Source organism: Chanodichthys erythropterus, chromosome 9, assembly GCF_024489055.1.
Source record: "Chanodichthys erythropterus isolate Z2021 chromosome 9, ASM2448905v1, whole genome shotgun sequence".
Taxonomy (NCBI): Eukaryota; Metazoa; Chordata; class Actinopteri; order Cypriniformes; family Xenocyprididae; genus Chanodichthys; species Chanodichthys erythropterus.
In genome coordinates, this window is record NC_090229.1 from 28,416,874 (window position 1) to 28,435,389 (window position 18,516).

The 18,516-nt window shown below is 37.5% G+C and overlaps 4 protein-coding genes across 5 annotated transcripts; 3 read left to right on the forward strand and 1 right to left on the reverse strand.

Annotated features, from left to right (window-relative positions):
- Nucleotides 1-12: 12 nt before the first annotated feature.
- Nucleotides 13-303, reverse strand: LOC137027260 (coiled-coil domain-containing protein 157-like). Its single transcript, XM_067395227.1, has one exon. The coding sequence runs from the start codon at nucleotides 262-264 to the stop codon at nucleotides 13-15; it is 252 nt and encodes an 83-aa protein (XP_067251328.1). The 5' UTR covers nucleotides 265-303.
- Nucleotides 304-344: 41 nt separating this feature from the next.
- On the forward strand, nucleotides 345-7,400 carry sf3a1 (splicing factor 3a, subunit 1). Its single transcript, XM_067395217.1, has 16 exons — nucleotides 345-474; nucleotides 597-686; nucleotides 1,329-1,438; nucleotides 1,518-1,716; nucleotides 1,863-2,120; nucleotides 2,222-2,296; nucleotides 3,182-3,332; nucleotides 3,788-3,984; nucleotides 4,141-4,258; nucleotides 4,349-4,656; nucleotides 4,980-5,225; nucleotides 5,335-5,542; nucleotides 6,247-6,407; nucleotides 6,521-6,622; nucleotides 6,760-6,831; nucleotides 6,963-7,400. Exons 2-16 carry the CDS (start codon nucleotides 639-641, stop codon nucleotides 7,062-7,064), a joined length of 2,355 nt encoding a protein of 784 aa, XP_067251318.1. The 5' UTR covers nucleotides 345-474; nucleotides 597-638; the 3' UTR covers nucleotides 7,065-7,400.
- A 253-nt stretch (nucleotides 7,401-7,653) lies between these two features.
- Nucleotides 7,654-12,785, forward strand: pold2 (polymerase (DNA directed), delta 2, regulatory subunit). The gene is made up of 11 exons (XM_067395226.1): nucleotides 7,654-7,808; nucleotides 7,961-8,176; nucleotides 8,267-8,388; nucleotides 8,476-8,599; nucleotides 8,684-8,798; nucleotides 10,520-10,718; nucleotides 10,816-10,896; nucleotides 11,160-11,317; nucleotides 11,406-11,533; nucleotides 12,328-12,429; nucleotides 12,539-12,785. The coding sequence occupies exons 2-11, from the start codon at nucleotides 7,963-7,965 to the stop codon at nucleotides 12,697-12,699; spliced, it is 1,404 nt and encodes a 467-aa protein (XP_067251327.1). The 5' UTR covers nucleotides 7,654-7,808; nucleotides 7,961-7,962; the 3' UTR covers nucleotides 12,700-12,785.
- Nucleotides 12,786-14,342: 1,557 nt separating this feature from the next.
- Nucleotides 14,343-17,262, forward strand: pqbp1 (polyglutamine binding protein 1). Of its 2 annotated transcripts, none has more exons than XM_067393966.1 (7): nucleotides 14,343-14,428; nucleotides 14,605-14,673; nucleotides 14,768-14,879; nucleotides 15,155-15,255; nucleotides 15,341-15,574; nucleotides 15,667-15,745; nucleotides 16,528-17,262. In XM_067393966.1, the coding sequence occupies exons 2-7, from the start codon at nucleotides 14,607-14,609 to the stop codon at nucleotides 16,700-16,702; spliced, it is 768 nt and encodes a 255-aa protein (XP_067250067.1). In that variant the 5' UTR covers nucleotides 14,343-14,428; nucleotides 14,605-14,606; the 3' UTR covers nucleotides 16,703-17,262. The 2 variants fall into 2 exon arrangements, with proteins under 2 accessions (XP_067250067.1, XP_067250065.1); XM_067393964.1 differs by having other exon boundaries at nucleotides 14,346-14,433; nucleotides 14,607-14,673.
- The last annotated feature ends 1,254 nt before the right edge of the window (nucleotides 17,263-18,516 follow it).

The window sequence follows — 18,516 nt, forward strand, 5'->3', positions numbered from 1 at the left end:
ACGTTTACTAACTTACCTGTCAATCAGCAGCTCTAGCAGGACTATGTGGGAGTGTTGACTGAATTCCTCCTCACCATCTACATAGTCATACTCTTCTAAAAGACTGACCAAATCCAGATTACATGACAGTTTATCGGGAAATTTCCATGATTGGAAACGGACGGGTCCAGTCTTAGAAAAAACATCAAGGACCGCTCCCTGTAAATCAATAAGATCTCTCCGAAGGCTGTCGATACAGTCCTGACGGCCTAACAGATGAGTCATTGTTCAACAGACCACAATATGCGTTTGTTCGTTAAGAGTTTCTGTAGCAAGAACATGTGCATTAGCTCTATACACACCAGGTTTCCATGGACGCGTGTAGGCAGAATCATTTCACTTGAACTACATTTCCCACAACCCCCCTTGGCCTTGCTAGCGGAAGTCGTCGTTCATTTGCCGTCTTCTGTTGTGTGGCGCTTGGCGAAACGAGAGGTTAGTGAAGTTGTATGAAAGTGTACATAGAATCATATTACTTTAGTAAATTTAAGGGTTGTACGTTAACTTTTTCAAACAAATGACCCGTAGACTGACAATAACTGTTTATTTTTTTTCAGCGTACTTGATTCGGCTAGAGAAGAGCGTGTAGTGTCGCAGTCATGCCGCCTGGGCCTGTGCAGATCATGCAGCCGGAGCTAAACAACAAGGTATGAAACTTAAAATGTATTTATTTTAGAGTCAGTAGAGGGTAGATTCATTTGATTTATATTCACTTACTAAAATATTTGTCTCCATAAACTTACAAACACGTAAATAGACCATAGTATTGCATGTTTATAGATTATGGCTGCGTCCGAAACCGCATACTCTCTTGAGAAGGTACTTATTTTGAATAAGTAATTATTTTACGACCGCTAAAAAGTATGTTCTATATAGTATGAATGTGTGTGCTAGTATGAACGTAATTCCGACGAACCACTTTCGCCATGTTGTCATTATTATGTGACCTACCAGCTTCAGTTATGTTACTTCACTGCCATTCATAAATCCTCTCCCGTGGCTTCATGGGATATAAAGTGTCCATATGCACACTTGAGAATCTTGCTTGAAGTAGTAGGTTATCTGGGTACTTTTTGCCTGAGCACTGTGAATTCGGACATTTGTCTTTTGTCACATACTGTTTTTCATCAAACCTTGCTTTTAGTGTTTTACATATACTGTACTAAAAGTACTCTTTTTGGCCAGATTAAGATACAAAATACAACAAAATTTGGCTTGTGAGGCAATCTTTGCAACCAAAGTGTTATGAAGTATCAGATCAGTTAATTTGTGTAATGTTTTAATAACAGCCCAAGGACCAGAAAGAAGAGACTCCAGCCACAAAGCCCATTGTGGGAATCATCTATCCGCCTCCTGAAGTCCGGAACATTGTTGACAAGACTGCCAGCTTCGTGGCCAGGTTTGACATCATATCACAAGTTTCATTATTGTACATTTGTTTAATCAATAATTAACCATTTTTTTTTTATTTTCCAAAGGAATGGACCTGAGTTCGAGGCCAGGATTCGACAGAATGAGATCAACAACCCAAAATTCAACTTCCTCAATCCCAATGACCCTTACCATGCTTACTATCGCCACAAGGTCAATGAGTTCAAGGAGGGCAAAGCTCAGGAACCGTCTGCAGCTGTGCCTAAAGTCATGCAGCAGCAGGCATCACAGCAGCTTCCTCAGAAGGTCAGGATCCTGTCATTGACTTCATACATCACCTACTAGTTATTAATTCCATTTATTGAAATAAAACCATAATCAAAGCAGTCTGATTTGAAAGCCTTTCATATCTGGATATCTTATGAAGAACTTATGTGTTTGTGGTCATTTAGGTTCAAGCACAGGTGATCCATGAGACTGTGGTGCCCAAGGAGCCTCCACCAGAGTTTGAGTTCATTGCCGACCCTCCCTCCATCGCAGCCTTTGACCTGGATGTGGTGAAGCTGACCGCACAGTTTGTCGCCCGAAATGGCCGTCAGTTTCTCACACAGCTGATGCAGAAGGAGCAGAGGAACTACCAGTTTGACTTCCTGCGACCACAGCACAGTTTGTTCAACTACTTTACAAAACTGGTGGAACAATACACAAAGGTATGGCAGCAATACTCAGGATGAATCAGATTGAAGTTGCTAATAAAAGCAGATATTTTTTGTGTGACATTTAATTCACTTAATTGATTGGTTTCTCGCAGGTTTTAATCCCTCCGAAAGGTCTTTTGCTGAAACTGAAGAAGGAAGCAGAGAATTCTCGTGAGGTCTTGGATCAGGTAATTAATTATGACAGCCACTCCAGATCACACACTCCCCTTTTCCACCATCACAGTTCCGGTGCGGGTTCCTGGCCTGTGTCCATTCCCCAATGTGGTTCCGGGCCAGAAAGATCGGTTCAACTCTGGCCCTAAAAACTTGCTGGTTTCAAACGGAGCTGAGGGAGTGGGGGTGGAGAAGTGCTGCCACTGTCTACGGCGTTCTCATTGAGCAATGTAATAACGTTGAACTGCATTGCTCTTTATATATAAAACTGTGTGCGCAAGAGAGTAAATCAATGGTTTCAGTTTCAATATATCTCAAAAAATGGACAGATGAGAAAATCAGGAGTTTTTGTGAGCTGTCGGTAGCTTGGTACGCTAGAATCACTCCCGGTACTGTGAACAGTAAAACAGTAGTGCTGCACTGTCTGCTCAAACAACGGGATGCACACCGTTTGATTTTTAGTGTGGTTATAATCAGGTATACAACACATAGCAGTGTACTGTTCGTTCCTCAAGTTCGTGGAAACGCGCTCTGATTTGCATCAGGCTCCTGCTCGCCTGGCCGAGAACAGGCTCTGGCTCCAGAACGGGAACCATTCTGGTGGAAAAGGTGTAATTGAGTGGATAAGACAGCTACATAAGATATGCCTAGTATGAGGAGGGTGTATTGTTTATGTTGTGTTTTAAAACCACATTAGAACTGAAATTCTAAATATATAACATGTCAGGTATTATTAGTAGTCCCTCATTAAATTCAGTTTGTCCCAAAACTGAATTAGTAATCCCAAATTCTCTCAGGCTGTAGAATTGATCAATCTGAGCTTTGAAACTCATATGATCACAAAAGGGAAGGACAGATCAGATTGACCTGTAATATCACATCTTTTCCCAATATTTTAGGTCAGATATCGAGTGGAGTGGGCCAAATTCCAGGAGCGAGAGAGGAAAAAGGAAGAGGAGGAGCGAGAGAAGGAGAGGGTGGCCTATGCTCAGATTGATTGGCATGACTTTGTGGTCGTGGAGACGGTGGACTTCCAACCAAATGAGCAAGGTGAGCATGTTTAGTTCACACAACAATTGACATGATTTTAGATATTTGAGGGTTTTTATTTACGAAAACATACTATAGCATGAGAAAAATGCTCTTTATTTTGGTAAGAGCAAGAAATTTCTTCAGTCTCAGAGCTGTGGTTCAATTAGCCAATTACACACACAGTAACCTTTATTGTATGATAATGGAGAAATTACTATAATTAATAATTGTATTAAAATGAATACTATATCATTGTTTAAATTTATATTTATTTGCAAAATGCATACAGCTATTATATTAAAATATAAACATACAATACCATAAAACACTATACAATTTTTAATAAAATATTGATTCATTTGAAATGATTGTTCATAATAATTTATTAATGATTGATATTATGTATTTATGTAACATTTTTTTATTATATTCATCATCATCATTAATACTTTTTAAAATTATACATATTACAGGTAATTTCCCTCCTCCCACTACTCCTGAGGAGCTGGGCGCTCGTATCCTGATCCAGGAACGCTATGAGAAGTTTGGAGAAAGTGAGGAGGTGGAGATGGAGGTGGAGAGTGATGATGAAGAGGATGAGAGGGGAGGCAGGGAGGACGGACGCGCAGCTCAGCTAGACCAGGACACACAGCTGCAGGACATGGACGAGGTGAGACAACCAGGGTGATCATCCCAATGGGATGAGGAGGGGTTTTTGCCAAACTTGCTTTAAGAAGCATGTTCACATAATGGGATAGATGGTGAGTTTGTAGAAGTGGGTTAACTATTACTCTGACTGACTAGCATCTGTTCTTCCTCTCAATAGGGCTCTGATGAAGATGATGATGGCATGAAAGCTCCTCTACCCCCTGATAATCCCATGCCACCACCTCTGCCCCCCACCCCAGACCAGGTTATCATCCGCAAAGACTACGACCCCAAGGGTAAGGGCATTTATAAAAACACACTTTATCATTCTAAAACAGCACACATTTCTTTGCATCCACTCACTTTCTATCTCATCTTCTCTTCAGCCTCTAAGCCTCTGCCTCCCGTGGCCGCCCCTGACGAGTACCTCATCTCCCCTATCACGGGTGAGAAGATCCCAGCCAGTAAGATGCAGGAGCACATGCGCATCGGCCTGCTGGACCCCCGCTGGCTGGAGCAGCGTGACCGCAACATCCGAGAGCGTCAGATTGAGGAGGAGGTGTACGCTCCCGGCCTGGACATCGAGAGCAGCTTGAAGCAGCTGGCCGAGAGACGTACCGATATCTTTGGTGTGGAGGAAACGGCCATCGGTAAGAAGATCGGAGAGGAGGAGATACAGAAGCCTGAAGAGAAGGTAAGAAAGACAAAAAATTGACACTTGTGTACTTACTTGCTATATGAACACACAAAAAAAAAATCGTGGACATGATTAAGGCCTGGTTACACTTCATTTTGCGTATCATGCTCCGTCTTGGTCAAGTCCGTGCAACTTTCAAAGTATATTCGACTATACACTTATGGGCTTTAGAAAGGAGTAAATAGTCTTAAAAACATATTCACACTTGTCAGCTTCATGGGCAAAAATGACCGCCATAGGAAATGAATAGGAAACGCATAAAAACAGCAATGTTTTGGGGTAGTACTGTGGTGTTGACACACTTTCCTCATTCTCCACAGGTCACATGGGACGGTCACTCAGGCAGTATGGCTCGTACCCAGCAGGCGGCTCAGGCTAACATCACCTTGCAGGAGCAGATTGAAGCCATCCACAAAGCTAAAGGTCTGGTGCAGGAGGACGACACCAAGGAGAAGATCGGCCCTAGCAAGCCCAACGAGATTCCTCAGCCGCCCTTGCCATCAGTAGCCCCCAGTCTGCCCAAACCCACCCCACCTGTCAACACCGTACCCAGACCCACTTCTTCTGTGAGTCTCAATCTGTTTCTGCATTCAAGAGTTTCGAAAGATCTGTTTGTTGGTCAAAAATGAAAATAAAAGTGCTAGTCCTAACTAAAGGCCCTTGTGTATATTCCAGATGGCGCCCCCAGTGCGGACCACCTTGCTTCCTGCTGTGCCTGTCATACCCAGACCTCCAGTGGCCCCTGTGGTACGTCTGGCCCCTGGACAAGTTCTGGCCCCCATGCCACCTATGCTACATGCCCCACGCATTAATGTGGTGCCCATGCCACCCTCTGGACCCCATATTATGGCACCCAGACCTCCACCTATGGTGGTTCCTGCTGGTGAGTCTTTGAAATAACTGATCTATTATGTACTTTCCTGGTACGTTTTTTTTATATATAATTTAAAGACAAGAAATTCCTAACAATATTAAAGACTTTTATTACTAAGCATATTTATTTAATGTTTTATATATATGTTTTATGCATTACTCACCTGTTGAGTAATAAAAATGCCATCTCTGCATTTCAACTCCCTCCACATTTTAAATTCATCAGTTCAGTTTAAAGTACATCAGGCCATCTCCAAAAAGCCAAGCCAATGTTGATTCTTGTTTTATTATGAGCTCTGTAGCATTTTCTTTTTGCCAGCAGTCTCTCCTCTGTTCAGCATTTTATTTTAGTTTTTTTAGCGGGTGATTCCCCGGAGGTTTGAGATTTAGCTGCTCCATGTCAACCTTTCTCGCTTGTTGTGACAACTAACCTATGCCACTCCCACACCATACACATGTCAAAGTAGCCGTAGCAACTTTTCTCTATTTACAGATATAACGTCACGCATGGGCAAGTGATGAATGTACACAATTTCTCGCGACAACCATCCAGTCAGTCAGGTCTAAAATATAAACACTTATAATAGGTTTACCATAGTGAATCAGAGTACCTCGTTATTTAAATTTACTTTTGAACAAAAAAGATACATAGTGTACCTTCAAATATATTAATAATAATTTTGTCATAATAAACAAACTGTTTTTGTTTTTCAGCGTTTGTACCCGCTCCCCCTGTACCTCAACCTCCCAGCACAGTTTCCGCACCCATGCCTCCTGCTCATCCTCCTCCTCCACATGAGGACGAGCCTTCCAGCAAGAAAATGAAGACAGAGGACAACCTGATTCCAGAAGAGGAGTTCCTGCGCAGGAACAAGGTACAATGCTGCAACAAACTCTTTTGAGTGCATTCAGAAGCAATGAATATTTTATAACTATTACATCAGGGTCATTTGTTAATCTTTTTAATTTGACCTTTGTTCTCTTTTAGGGACCTGTTGCAGTCAAGGTTCAGGTGCCAAACATGCAGGACAAGACAGAATGGAAGCTGAGTGGCCAAGTGCTGAACTTCAACCTGCCTCTCACAGACCAGGTAAAGACTTTGACTATCTGGTATTTGTATGTACCAACTCCATTTGTACACATTTTTAACCACTGACTTATAGAATTCTATGCATTTTGTGTAAGACATGAAAATCTGAGCTAAATAATTGCCTTTATGTGCCTCAGGTGTCTGTCATCAAGGTTAAGATTCATGAAGCCACTGGAATGCCAGCTGGAAAGCAGAAGCTGCAGTATGAGGTAAATTTCAGATCATTTTTAAATCTTTAGATGTTTTATTATTATTTAAATGGTGAATGTTTTATGACATTATTAAATATAAAAGTATTTACTTTGAAAACCGAGATCTCATATTGTGTTTGATTCTCCAGGGTATTTTCATCAAAGATTCCAACTCTCTGGCCTATTACAACATGAACAATGGCTCCGTCATCCATCTGGCCCTTAAGGAGAGAGGAGGAAGGAAGAAGTAGATCGCTCATGTTTTCTTCTCTGCTCAAATCTTCCACATTTATTATTGTGCTTATAGTCCTGCTACATTTGTACACTTCACAGAACTTGTGCTGTGCTCTGTAGAAAAATTGTAATACAAAGTAATCAGTGTCTTGTGTATCCTACCAATATGCATAACATTCAACCTATGAATGATTAAAATAACAAAACATTGTCCTAGCAAACCGCTCGTAGACTGTTTTTAGTTGCACTTCTTTTCATTGAAGTGATTGTGTTAAATATTTGTAAATTTGAAGTTCAGCTTTGAAACACATTGTATTTTGTGGGATACATATTAAATACACAAAAATGTCTCTTAGGAAACTACCTAATAAATTTCATTAAGTAATGTTATTGGTCATACTGTCTTTTTTCCTCACAAATGCTGGCAATGACTGACTTATTTTTCATGTTAGTGTTTTTGGTGGGCATCAATAAAAAGATATGAAATATCAACTATTTAAAATGTAAATGTCTAAAAAACGCAACATCACATAAACGCAGAAGGTTCCTTTGTTTCCGGTTACTTTTATTTTGAAAGCGTTACACTTTAGCGGAACTCGCGTCACATTCTCATAGAGGTCAGAGGTGAAATATTTAGCGGGAGATACCAAAAATCAACACAGGTTAGGTTGACCTGATTCTGTTGTTTATTTACTTTATCATCGAATCAAACCAGATTTACAATATACTGTAGAAAACCAACACAGTAAATAAGAAACAAGGTAAGTAAGTGAAGCTACAGTGCCGTTAGCCTACACTAAGATGCTTGTTTGACAACTCCATAGATTTTCAGGAAAAGGTCTTACAATGCATTTACATTTTGTTCACATAAAATTGTTAAATTGCTAATTTAGCGTCCAAACCTTGCCGTCAGTCATGTTCTCAGACGTGATCGTGCCGAAGGAGACGTTATTGTGTCCTCCAGGCTCAGAGGAGCCCGTGTTTGACCGTCAGCAGCCCTCATACAGCGGCTGCTCGGAGCGATTCCGCCTCGGTGAGCGCAGCTTCAGCCGCCAGTACGCGCACATCTACGCCACCAGACTCATGCAGATGAGACACATCCTCACCGACAGAGCCACGGAGAAGTGGGGTGAGAAACCACCATGAACTCACTGACAGGCTCGTATTTCACCTGAAGCGCTTCTGAACATGAGTGAATGTGTGTGGCTGTGTGTGGCAGGTTGTGTCGTGCCCATCAGGAAGCTGTGTGACCTGCAGATGGGTGAACAGTGTATAATAGTGGGCACCATATTCAAACACATGGAGCTGCAGCCCTCCATCCTGAAGGAGATCAGTGAGGAGGTTAGACACAGCCTGTTGTTTTAAACATTAGTTTTTGTTTTTTGTCCATTTCAGTCTTCCCTTTTAACATGACTTTTCTCTCTTCAGCACAATCTGTTGCCCCAGCCGCCTCGTACCAAATACATCAGCCAATCAGATGAGCTTATTTTGGAGGATGAACTTCAGAGGATTAAACTGGAGGGCAACATCGACACACCCAAGTTTGTAACAGGTGGGATACATATAGAAATCTTATCGGTCTCAAACATCTCATGCATCTCAGTTTTCCTGCTTTGTAATGAAATGGTATTTCCAGGTAGTGTAATTGCCATCATGGGTGCAGAGAAGAATGATGGGAAATTCACTGTTGAAGACTTCTGCATGGCTGATCTTCCTCCACAGACACCCAGACAGCCTCCCAGCTCAGACAGGTATAGAGACACAAGTTGTAGGTGATGAGAGTAGAAGAGTTCATCCCCCTCTTCTACACCGTTCTCCTCTCCATGCGTTCAAGCTTCCCCATCTACATTTCCTGCCGGTACTGAGACTCAAACCTGCGACCTTTGGGTTACAAGTCAGACTCTGTAGTGTAATAGGGATTCACCAGTATTACAATTCTGGTCGATATAATAAACTAATAATGATTTTTATGTTATGAATGTTAATTGATAAATGATTAGTATTGAAGTCACTATAAAACAGAAGTGTTGAAAGATATTTTCTTCCTTATTGTGATGCATTCAAGTTTAATGGATTCTCGAAAAATAAAATATTTAGGATGATGACTCCATAGTAGGGAAAAAAATACTATAATGGAAGTCAATGGCTGCCGTCAACAATGAACAATGAACAATGTTCTTTAAATTATCTTCTTCTGTGTTTCAACAGAAGAAAGAAACATACAGGTTTGGAATAAATTGAGGGTGAGTAAGTGATGACAGAATTTTCGGGTGAACTATTATTATAGACAGAGCTTGAACGCAGAGAGACTGTGTCATCTTCATATTTAACAACATCACAATTAGCCTGAGAACCTTTGACACATTCAGCACTTCATAAAGTATGAAGAGAATGGATGACAGTACACAACCTTGTAGAGATCTTATATATGTATAAGTGTGTCAGATGACCCCCATCCTGAAAATCACATTTCTGTATTTTTTTGGCTGGATGGCGATATACAGTACATATCTCTGTAGTTTCAAATTTCCTATTTGGGAAAAAAAAAAATCTTTATTTAAAGTCTTTATTTTTAAAAAAAAAAATGTTATTTCACACCTGCCCAGTGTTGTCCTACAAACAATTCTCATATTGAAGGCTATGAAAACAAATATAGTGAATGTAGGTTATGCTGTATAATATGTGCAAAAAAAAAAGGAGTTAAAAAAATAACATTATATTTTAACATTGAAACCTCAACATTGCAATCTAAAAACAAAAATAATGCTTTTTAAAGCAAAGTTAAATTCACTAAACTGAAAATAAATAAAAACAAAAGCACAGACTAAATGTAAACTGTTAAGAGGAACACATTCACTCATCTGAGCTTAGATTACCCCATTACAAAATTACAGTTACTATTATCATAAAAATACACTTACTTGTATGCTTAAAATTCTACGTATGACACAGTTAATGTCCAATAGCAAATATTTTAGCAAAATGACGTCGCTCGTTCACTGAAGTCTGGAGACTAGCTAAGCTTGCAGGCTCGTCTACTCCTGATGGCAAAATGGAAGGTTGCATGACCTTCTGACATTTACTGACGGAGAACATACCTGAGAAATGTTAGTTATGCAATGAGTTGTTTTGAAGATTGTAATATAAAGCATTGTCTCATTTTTAGGACAAATTGTATTATGCACTTTGCCCGCTGTCTTCACTATTTTTCAGATGTGCTCCTAATACCAGACTATTATATGTCTATATAAAAGTTATTGCCTCATCCTACTTTTTTTTTTTTTTTTATAAGAATATATAGATATATCGTACTAACTCAATATACCACCCAGCCCTATGATATCAATTGAACAGTAAATAAAAAACGTTAATGTATATCAGCCAAGAACTGATCTGTTATATCTGATATATTGAGCATCCCTACTGTTAAAGTGGTACTGTACACACATAATTTTTTCCTATATCATTGTAGGTTTGTGCTTCTTGCTTCTGGTCTGGGACTGAACGGCACCAGAGCAGATAGCATGATGGGATTGCAACTTTTGGTTGATATGGTAACCGGTCAGCTTGGAGACCAGGGGGAGCAGAGCGGAGCAGCATCCATCTCTCGAGTCATATTAGCTGGAAACCTGTTGAGTCAAAGCACTCAGGACAAAGACTCAACAACTAAGGTGTGCAAATGAGACTTCAGGTCTACGCAGTGCTAATTGAAGTTCTTAAGCAGAATGCAATTACATTTAGTCAATTAATCTTGTTTTCCATTTGAAGGCAAAGTATCTGACCAAGAAGACTCAGGCTGGGAGTGTGGAGGCTATCAGACTGCTGGATGAGCTTCTAGTTCAGTTAGTGGTGAGTGTTTGCTACCCAAAGTGTGGTGAAGGACCAAAATTACTGAGGTCATAATAGATAAGCCGAAATTTATTCCAAATATCAAGTTTCTAGGACCAGATCCCATAGCTCTTAGTTGTTTTCTGGTCTTATGGTGGGGTTAGACTGGTTGTTATCCTTTTATTCCATTTCTTTTAAGTCTGTCATCATACAGTTAAATGATTAATGAATGAGCTTTTCATTTCATTTCCAAGTGTCTGTAATATGTGATTTGTCCTCTACAGGCCTCTGTACCTGTGGATGTCATGCCTGGACAGTATGACCCAACGAACTACACTCTACCCCAGCAGCCTCTGCACCGCTGCATGTTCCCTTTATCTGTGCCCTTCCCCACCCTGCAGCTGGTCAGCAACCCATACCAAGCCGTCGTAGATGGCGTCCGGTGAGTAACTAACTCCCTTTATTTTTATTCTGTGTTAGTGGTATGATCTGATGAACAGCACCTTACAATGAATGTTTTGTGGTCTCAGGTTCTTGGGCACAGCAGGACAGAATGTCAGTGATATTGTGAAGTACAGCAGTATGGAGGATCATCTGGAAATCTTAGAAAGCACACTAAGACTCCGTCACCTGGCTCCCACCGCTCCGGACACACTGGGTCTGAATGGACTATTTTAAATATTTGTAACATTTTTTGGTCTGATTGTTAATTTGTTAATAGGGATTTTCTGGGTTATACAAGCTTCACGTTCATTTATTCACACCGTGGATTGAGTTGAAATTATTGTTGGTGGTAATCACACAAAATGCAAAGACATGAGGTTAAAATAACCTGTAATATAAATTTTAATGCATGAGATATATATATATATATATATATATATATATATAATATATAATATATAAAAATTAAGAGACCACTTATCATTGATTTCTGAACTTGGAGTGGTCTCTAATTTTTTCCATAGCTGTGTATATATATATATATATATATATATATATATATATATATATATATATATATATATATATATATATATATATATATACATTTATACATTTATTTATTTATTTATTTATAATTTTGACGTTATGATATGGGGCCCTTAAGAGATATTCTGAAAAATTAATGGAAAAATATATATTTTAATGCTGCTGTTCTCTAGTTTTTCTCCCACCCATTATTTTTGTCACCATTTTTTTTTTTTTTTTTTTTTGAGAACGCAAACACATTTAAATATTTATTTTTCCTCATATACTTTCTCATTTTTTCCCATTATTTTTACCATATATAATATAATTATTCATTATTGTTTAACACTTTCAGAACCTAAAAAATCAACTAGATTAATTTTGAAGCTTTTTAATATATTGATAATCATTGTATTCCTGTTTTGAATAAAGCACCATGAAAATGCTTGATTGCTCTGACATGTTCTGTTGACTCTTCAGGTTGTTACCCCTTCTATCAGAAAGATCCCTTTATTCTGGAAGAATGCCCCCATGTGTACTTTAGTGGAAATGCACCAAGCTACCAATCTAAACGAGTCACAGGTGAACAGAAGACTGTTTAATAATATTAAAAACAGCACTATGTAACAGTGTGGCCATGCATTACAGATATCTTTTTGTATGGTAATTTTTGTCTTATTTTTCCTCTCAGGGCCTGAAGGACAAGATGTTCTCTTGGTAGCAATCCCAGAATTCAGCAGCACACAGACAGCCTGTCTTGTGAACCTGCGCACCTTAGAGTGCGAGCCGGTCTGCTTCTCCTCGTTTTCCACAGAGGATGATGAAGACAGTGAGATGAATATCAGCCATTAAACACTCACTTATCAACATATGACAATTGTTCACTCATTCCTGTTGTGTTGTTTGTTAATAAAGCTCCCTCTTTTGTATGAAAACATTCTCTTTTTCTTCTTTGGGTGTAGTGTACATGCTGTAGTATGGTCTGGACCTCATGTTTCTGAGGTAATTTGCCTCATGTACTTAAAATTGTCCTTTTATTAAATTTATGCACCATGCATGAAACGGTTGAATTGCTCCATGCATAGTCCTCAAAAGAAAGTTATATATATACACTACCAGTCAAAAGTTTGGACACGGTAAGATTTTTAATGTTTTTAAAAGAAAACTTTAAAAGTTTCATCTGCTCACCAAGGCTGAATTTATTTAATTAAAAATATAGTAAAATAACTAATATTGTGAAATATTATTACAATTTAAAATAACTGTTTTCTGTTTTAAGTAATTTATTCCTGTGATGTGAAAGCTGAATTTTCAGTCTTCAGTGTCACATGATCCTTCAGAAATCATTCTAATATGCTGATTTGCTGCTCAATAAACATTTATGATTATTTTCAATGTTGAAAACAGTTGTGTACTTTTTTTTTTCAGGATTCCTTGATGAATCGAAAGTTCAAAAGAACAGGATTTATCTGAAATACAAAGCTTTTGTAGCATTATACACTACCGTTCAAAAGTTTGGGGTCAGTAAGAATTTTTATTTTTATTTTGAAAAGAAATGAAAGAAATGAATACTTTTATTCAGCAAGGATGCATTAAATCGATCAAAAGTGACAGTAAAGACATTTACAATGTTACAAAAAATTATATTACAAATAAATGCTGTTCTATTGAACTTTCTATTCATCAAAGAATCCTGAAAAAAAATATTGTACACAAATATTCTGTACAATTGTACACATTAAATGTTTCTTGAGCAGCAGATCAGCATATTAGAATGATTTCTGAAGGATCATGTGACACTGAAGACTGGAGTAATTATGCTGAAAATTCAGCTTTGATCACAGGAATAAATTACATTATAAAATATATTAAAACAGAAAACAGTTATTTTAAATTATAATATTTCACAATATTACTGTTTTTACTGTATTTTTAATTAAATAAATGCAGCCTTGGTGAGCAGATGAAACTTCCTTTAAAAACATTAAAAATCTTACCGTGTCCAAACTTTTGACTGGTGGTGTATATAATTATAATTATATATTTATCAACTGTAAATCTATAATAATGGGCCAATCTGATAATTTGTAAAAAAAATTATGAGACATGCAATAGCAATTTTAGACACTAATGCGGTAGCTAATATTTTGTATTTACTGCATATTAGTAAATATAAAATATTACGTTTTTTCCTAATACTTGGTAAACATCAGCAGAGCATTTGCTACTGAAAAAAATTGACAGTTTGTCATCAGAATAACAAAAAACATCCTCAAGGATTGTGGCAATGAAATTAATTTCAGAGCGTTTTTGTCACCATCTAGCGTTAAAACAATTAAGTATTACATTTACATTCATTTTTAAAACTGGTTTAAACGCCATAATCTTGGCGTATTTCTTGAAAAAGTATTCAGATGTTCAGATCCGCTTTGCTTCTTTTTTTTTCTCAGATAAACGTTTAATTCCTGTTCCTTTACATGACGTCACGTTACGCTTTGCTACGTCATTGTTCTGCGTCCGCGTCGCTTGTTTGGCTCTTTTCAATGAAACGTTAACCACATAACTACATTTTTGGACATCATAAAGGTATATTATTGCACTCACCGTCATGTATATCGTAATAAAATTGCATGTGTAATATTCTGTCCATTATTTGCATGAAAAAGCTGCATTCTGTAAGCCCAGTTTCAGATAGTATCAGTTTACTCGTGGCTCGTCAACACTTGTGTGATCACTGAGATGATTTGCTCTGTCTTCAGATGCCTCTGCCTCCAGCTTTACTCGCACGCCTCGCTAAAAGAGGGATCGTGAAACAGTCTGACCACGGTAACATACATGATGCATATTTATCTTACTGAGTAATACATAAAACATACTGAATAATGAGTTCATGCTTTCCTTTAATGTTTCCCACCATCAGAGGCTGAAGAGGAGATCATCGCTGAAGACTATGATGATAACAACGTTGATTATGAGGCTACAAGGATTGAAAATTTACCATCAAATTGGTACAAAGTGTTTGACCCTTCTTGGTAAGCTGTTCATAAGCTTTTGTTTTTCTCTGTTCAGCTCTAAGATATAAAACCATCCGTTTTCAATGTAAAAGTACAACAATACTATGACGCTACTATCGCTTGAGATGGAAATGTGTTGAAATTGACTTTGTTAATGAACAATTACCATATTCATTATTCTTGAAGTTACCTAAAAGAATAGCATGGAAATACCATGATACATGTCCAAAATTCCAGACTGAATCTTTATGAATCACATATAAATAATTATTGTGTAATTGTCTTGTCCTTAGCGGTCTTCCGTACTACTGGAATGTGGAAACAGATTTAGTGTGCTGGTTGTCTCCCAATGACCCTTCTGCTGTCATCACTAAAGCAGCTAAGAAACAGAAAGGTAAGACATGGACATGCAGAAGAACACAAGGATTTTGTGATGTTGTTGAGAGATATGCTCAACATGTTTGTGTTTTACTTCCCAGGTGATAGTGGACATGACAAAGGGGACAGCCACTATGAGAAGGCAGAGAGAGACCGGGAACGAGACAGAGAGAGGGAACGAGAGCGCGATCGGGAGCGGGACAGAGACCGGGAGGACGGACGGGACAGAGATAGAGACCGAGATAGGGATAGAGATCGAGACCGGGACAGAGACAGGGACCGTGATAGAAGGATGCGGAGAGATGACAGTGCACCGTATAACAAATCAAAGAGAGGTAATTTATGCATAAACTGCCTCATTAAATATTTAATTCAGAATTAAAAATTTTGCCTCAGTAAGCCTGAATAAATGCAAACTCCTTTTTAGGAGGACTAGGAGGAGGTCGGAAACAGCAGCAGGAGGAAATGGATCCCATGGATCCCAGCGCCTATTCGGATGCTCCAAGGTAATGACCAGCTAGTTTAATATTAACATTATGGCTGTGTTTGAAATGGTAAAATAACATACTGCTCTCACTGTGTCTGTGCAACATATGCTGAATTTCTGTTAAATTTTATTGGTTTAGATTTTTCCCATATTCTGTTTTGATTTCGTTTTAATAGTTTAATTACATTTTAATAATCAAAAAGGATGATTAATCAATCAATTGAATTCATAAAGATTGGACAATTTAATAATTAATTAAAAAATGTACCAATAAAAGTGCTCTATGAAATTATTTTTTCCCCCCAGAATTTTTTTAGTTATTTATTTTTATGATTCCCTGTTTTGTGATTTAATACAAATTTATTATCACAAACGGTGGTAATCAAATGAATGTATAAACCTTTAACAACTTAACTGATCATTTAAAATGTAAATGAAATCTGAACTATTACTTTCATTTTTACTTTTGGCAAATAAAGTGTTGGACAACTAAGTTTTACTGTTTAAATGAAAACATTGAAGAAAAATGTGTGATATTCCTGTATGTAATAAGTTATACAGCTCTACTTTTGATTTATTCATCCAAATTTTGCCAAATTCTTTAATTATGCCTTACACAGTAAATTCCATTTTTATGAGTATATTCCATCCATGTTTTCTGCATCACATAAATCATAAAGCCCTACAATGAATACATACTAAATTTGCTGAAATGTACTCAAATTGCATTCACATGAGTTCTAAAAATTTGTTTCTGTAATAAAGAACATGTTCCTGATCATTAAATGGCACTGTTTTTAGGGGCTTATGGTCCACTGGTCTCCCCAAACGCAATGAGGCAAAGACGGGAGCAGACACCACAGCGGCAGGACCCCTGTTCCAGCAGAGGCCGTACCCTAGTCCTGGAGCCGTCCTGAGAGCGAACGCTGAGAACACACGACGCTTGGAGGAGGATGATGATAGCGATGATGACTGAGCAGGAACAGTGTCTTTAAAGCCTTTATGACTGTTAAAAGGCTTTTGTAATTTCTTTTCTTACATTTATTTAGGACAGATTCATTTGTAAATATACCATGTGTTGTGTTATACATTTTATAAACAATTGTCATTTTACATAACATAGTGATGTTGTTCCCTGCAAAATAAACATTTTGTTTAAAGGTGCCCTAGATTGTTTTTTTACAAGATGTAATATAAGTCCTAGGTGTCCCCTGAATGTGTCTGTGAAGTTTCAGCTCAAAATACCCCATAGATTTTTTTTAATTAATTTTTTTAGCTGCCTATTTTGGGGCATCATTAACTATGCACTGATTTTTTCAGCACGGCCCCTTTAAGAGATGCGTTCCCTCTGCCCCACGAGCTCTCGACTATATATACATCGCATAAACAAAGTTTACACAGCTAATATAACCCTCAAATGGATCTTTACAAGATGTTCGTCATGCATGCTGTATGCATGCTTCGAATTATGTGAGTAAAGTATTTATTTAGATGGTTACGTTTGATTTTGTGTGAGTTTGAGGCTATGCTCTGTGGCTAAAGCTAACATTACACACTGTTGGAGAGATTTATAAAGAATGAAGTTGTGTTTATGCATTATACAGACTGCACGTGTTTAATAATGAAAATAGCAACGACTCTCGTCTCCGTGAATACAGTAAGAAACGATGGTAACTTTAACCACATTTAACAGTACATTAGCAACATGCTAATGAAACATTTAGAAAGACAATTTACAAATATCACTAAAAATATCATGATGTCATGGATCATGTCAGTTATTATTGCTCCATCTGCCATTTTTCGCTGTTGTTCTTGCTTGCTTACCTAGTCTGTGCACAGATCCAGCCGTTAATACTGCCTTTCCTTGTCTAATGCGTCGAATGGGCTGGCATTATGCAAATATTGGGGTCATACATATTAATGATCCCGACTGTTACGTAACAGTCAGTGTTATGTTGAGATCCAAGTGTTTTCCGGAAGTCTTTTAAACAAATGAGATTTACATAAGGAGGAGGAAACAATGGAGTTTGAAACTCACTGTATGTCATTTCCATGTACTGAACTCTTGTTATTTAACAATGCCAAGATAAATTCAATTTTTCATTCGAGGGCACCTTTAAAGGTGCATTCAGTGGTTTCGTTGTTAATTTGAAATAATCTACACTTAGGTTTTTTGTGAGAAGTCATCTGAATGGTATACACACATGAAATGAAGACTGCAATACAATCTCAAAAAAAAAAAAAAATTATAATATATATATATATATATATATATATATATATATATATATACACACTATCGTTCAAAAGTTTTTAAAAAGAAGTTAATGTTTTTAAAAGAAGTTTCGTCTGCTCACCAAGGCTGCATTTATTTAATTAAAAATACAATAAAAACAATTGTACAAAATATTTGAGTACAATATTTTTTTCAGGATTCTTTGAATAGAAAGTTAAAAAGTACAGCATTTATTTGAAATATATTTTGTAACATTATAAATGTCTTTACTGTCACTTTTGAATGATTGAATGCATCCCTGTTGAATTATTCATTTAATTTTAATTTCTTTAAAAAAAATTAAAATAAAAATTCTTACTGTCCCCAAACTTTTGAACGGTAGTGTATAATGTTACAAAAGCTTTGTATTTCAGATAAATGCTGTTCTTTTGAACTATTCATTAATCAAGGAATCCTGAAAAAAGTACACAACTGTTTTCAACATTGATAATAATCAGAAATGTTTCTTGAGCAGCAAATCAGCATTTTAGAATGATTTCTGAAGGAAGACT

Bases quoted from the DNA above. Each gene is read 5' to 3' on its own strand.
- LOC137027260 (XM_067395227.1), bottom strand. From the start codon at position 264: ATGACTCATCTGTTAGGCCGTCAGGACTGTATCGACAGCCTTCGGAGA.
- sf3a1 (XM_067395217.1), top strand. From the start codon at position 639: ATGCCGCCTGGGCCTGTGCAGATCATGCAGCCGGAGCTAAACAACAAG. The intron at 4,657-4,979 runs GTAAGAAAGACA...CATTCTCCACAG, and splicing joins TACAGAAGCCTGAAGAGAAG to GTCACATGGGACGGTCACTC. The intron at 5,226-5,334 runs GTGAGTCTCAAT...TGTATATTCCAG, and splicing joins TACCCAGACCCACTTCTTCT to ATGGCGCCCCCAGTGCGGAC.
- pold2 (XM_067395226.1), top strand. From the start codon at position 7,963: ATGTTCTCAGACGTGATCGTGCCGAAGGAGACGTTATTGTGTCCTCCA. The intron at 10,897-11,159 runs GTGAGTGTTTGC...TGTCCTCTACAG, and splicing joins AGCTTCTAGTTCAGTTAGTG to GCCTCTGTACCTGTGGATGT. The intron at 11,534-12,327 runs GTCTGAATGGAC...TTGACTCTTCAG, and splicing joins CACCGCTCCGGACACACTGG to GTTGTTACCCCTTCTATCAG.
- pqbp1 (XM_067393966.1), top strand. From the start codon at position 14,607: ATGCCTCTGCCTCCAGCTTTACTCGCACGCCTCGCTAAAAGAGGGATC. The intron at 15,575-15,666 runs GTAATTTATGCA...ACTCCTTTTTAG, and splicing joins GTATAACAAATCAAAGAGAG to GAGGACTAGGAGGAGGTCGG. The intron at 15,746-16,527 runs GTAATGACCAGC...CACTGTTTTTAG, and splicing joins GCCTATTCGGATGCTCCAAG to GGGCTTATGGTCCACTGGTC.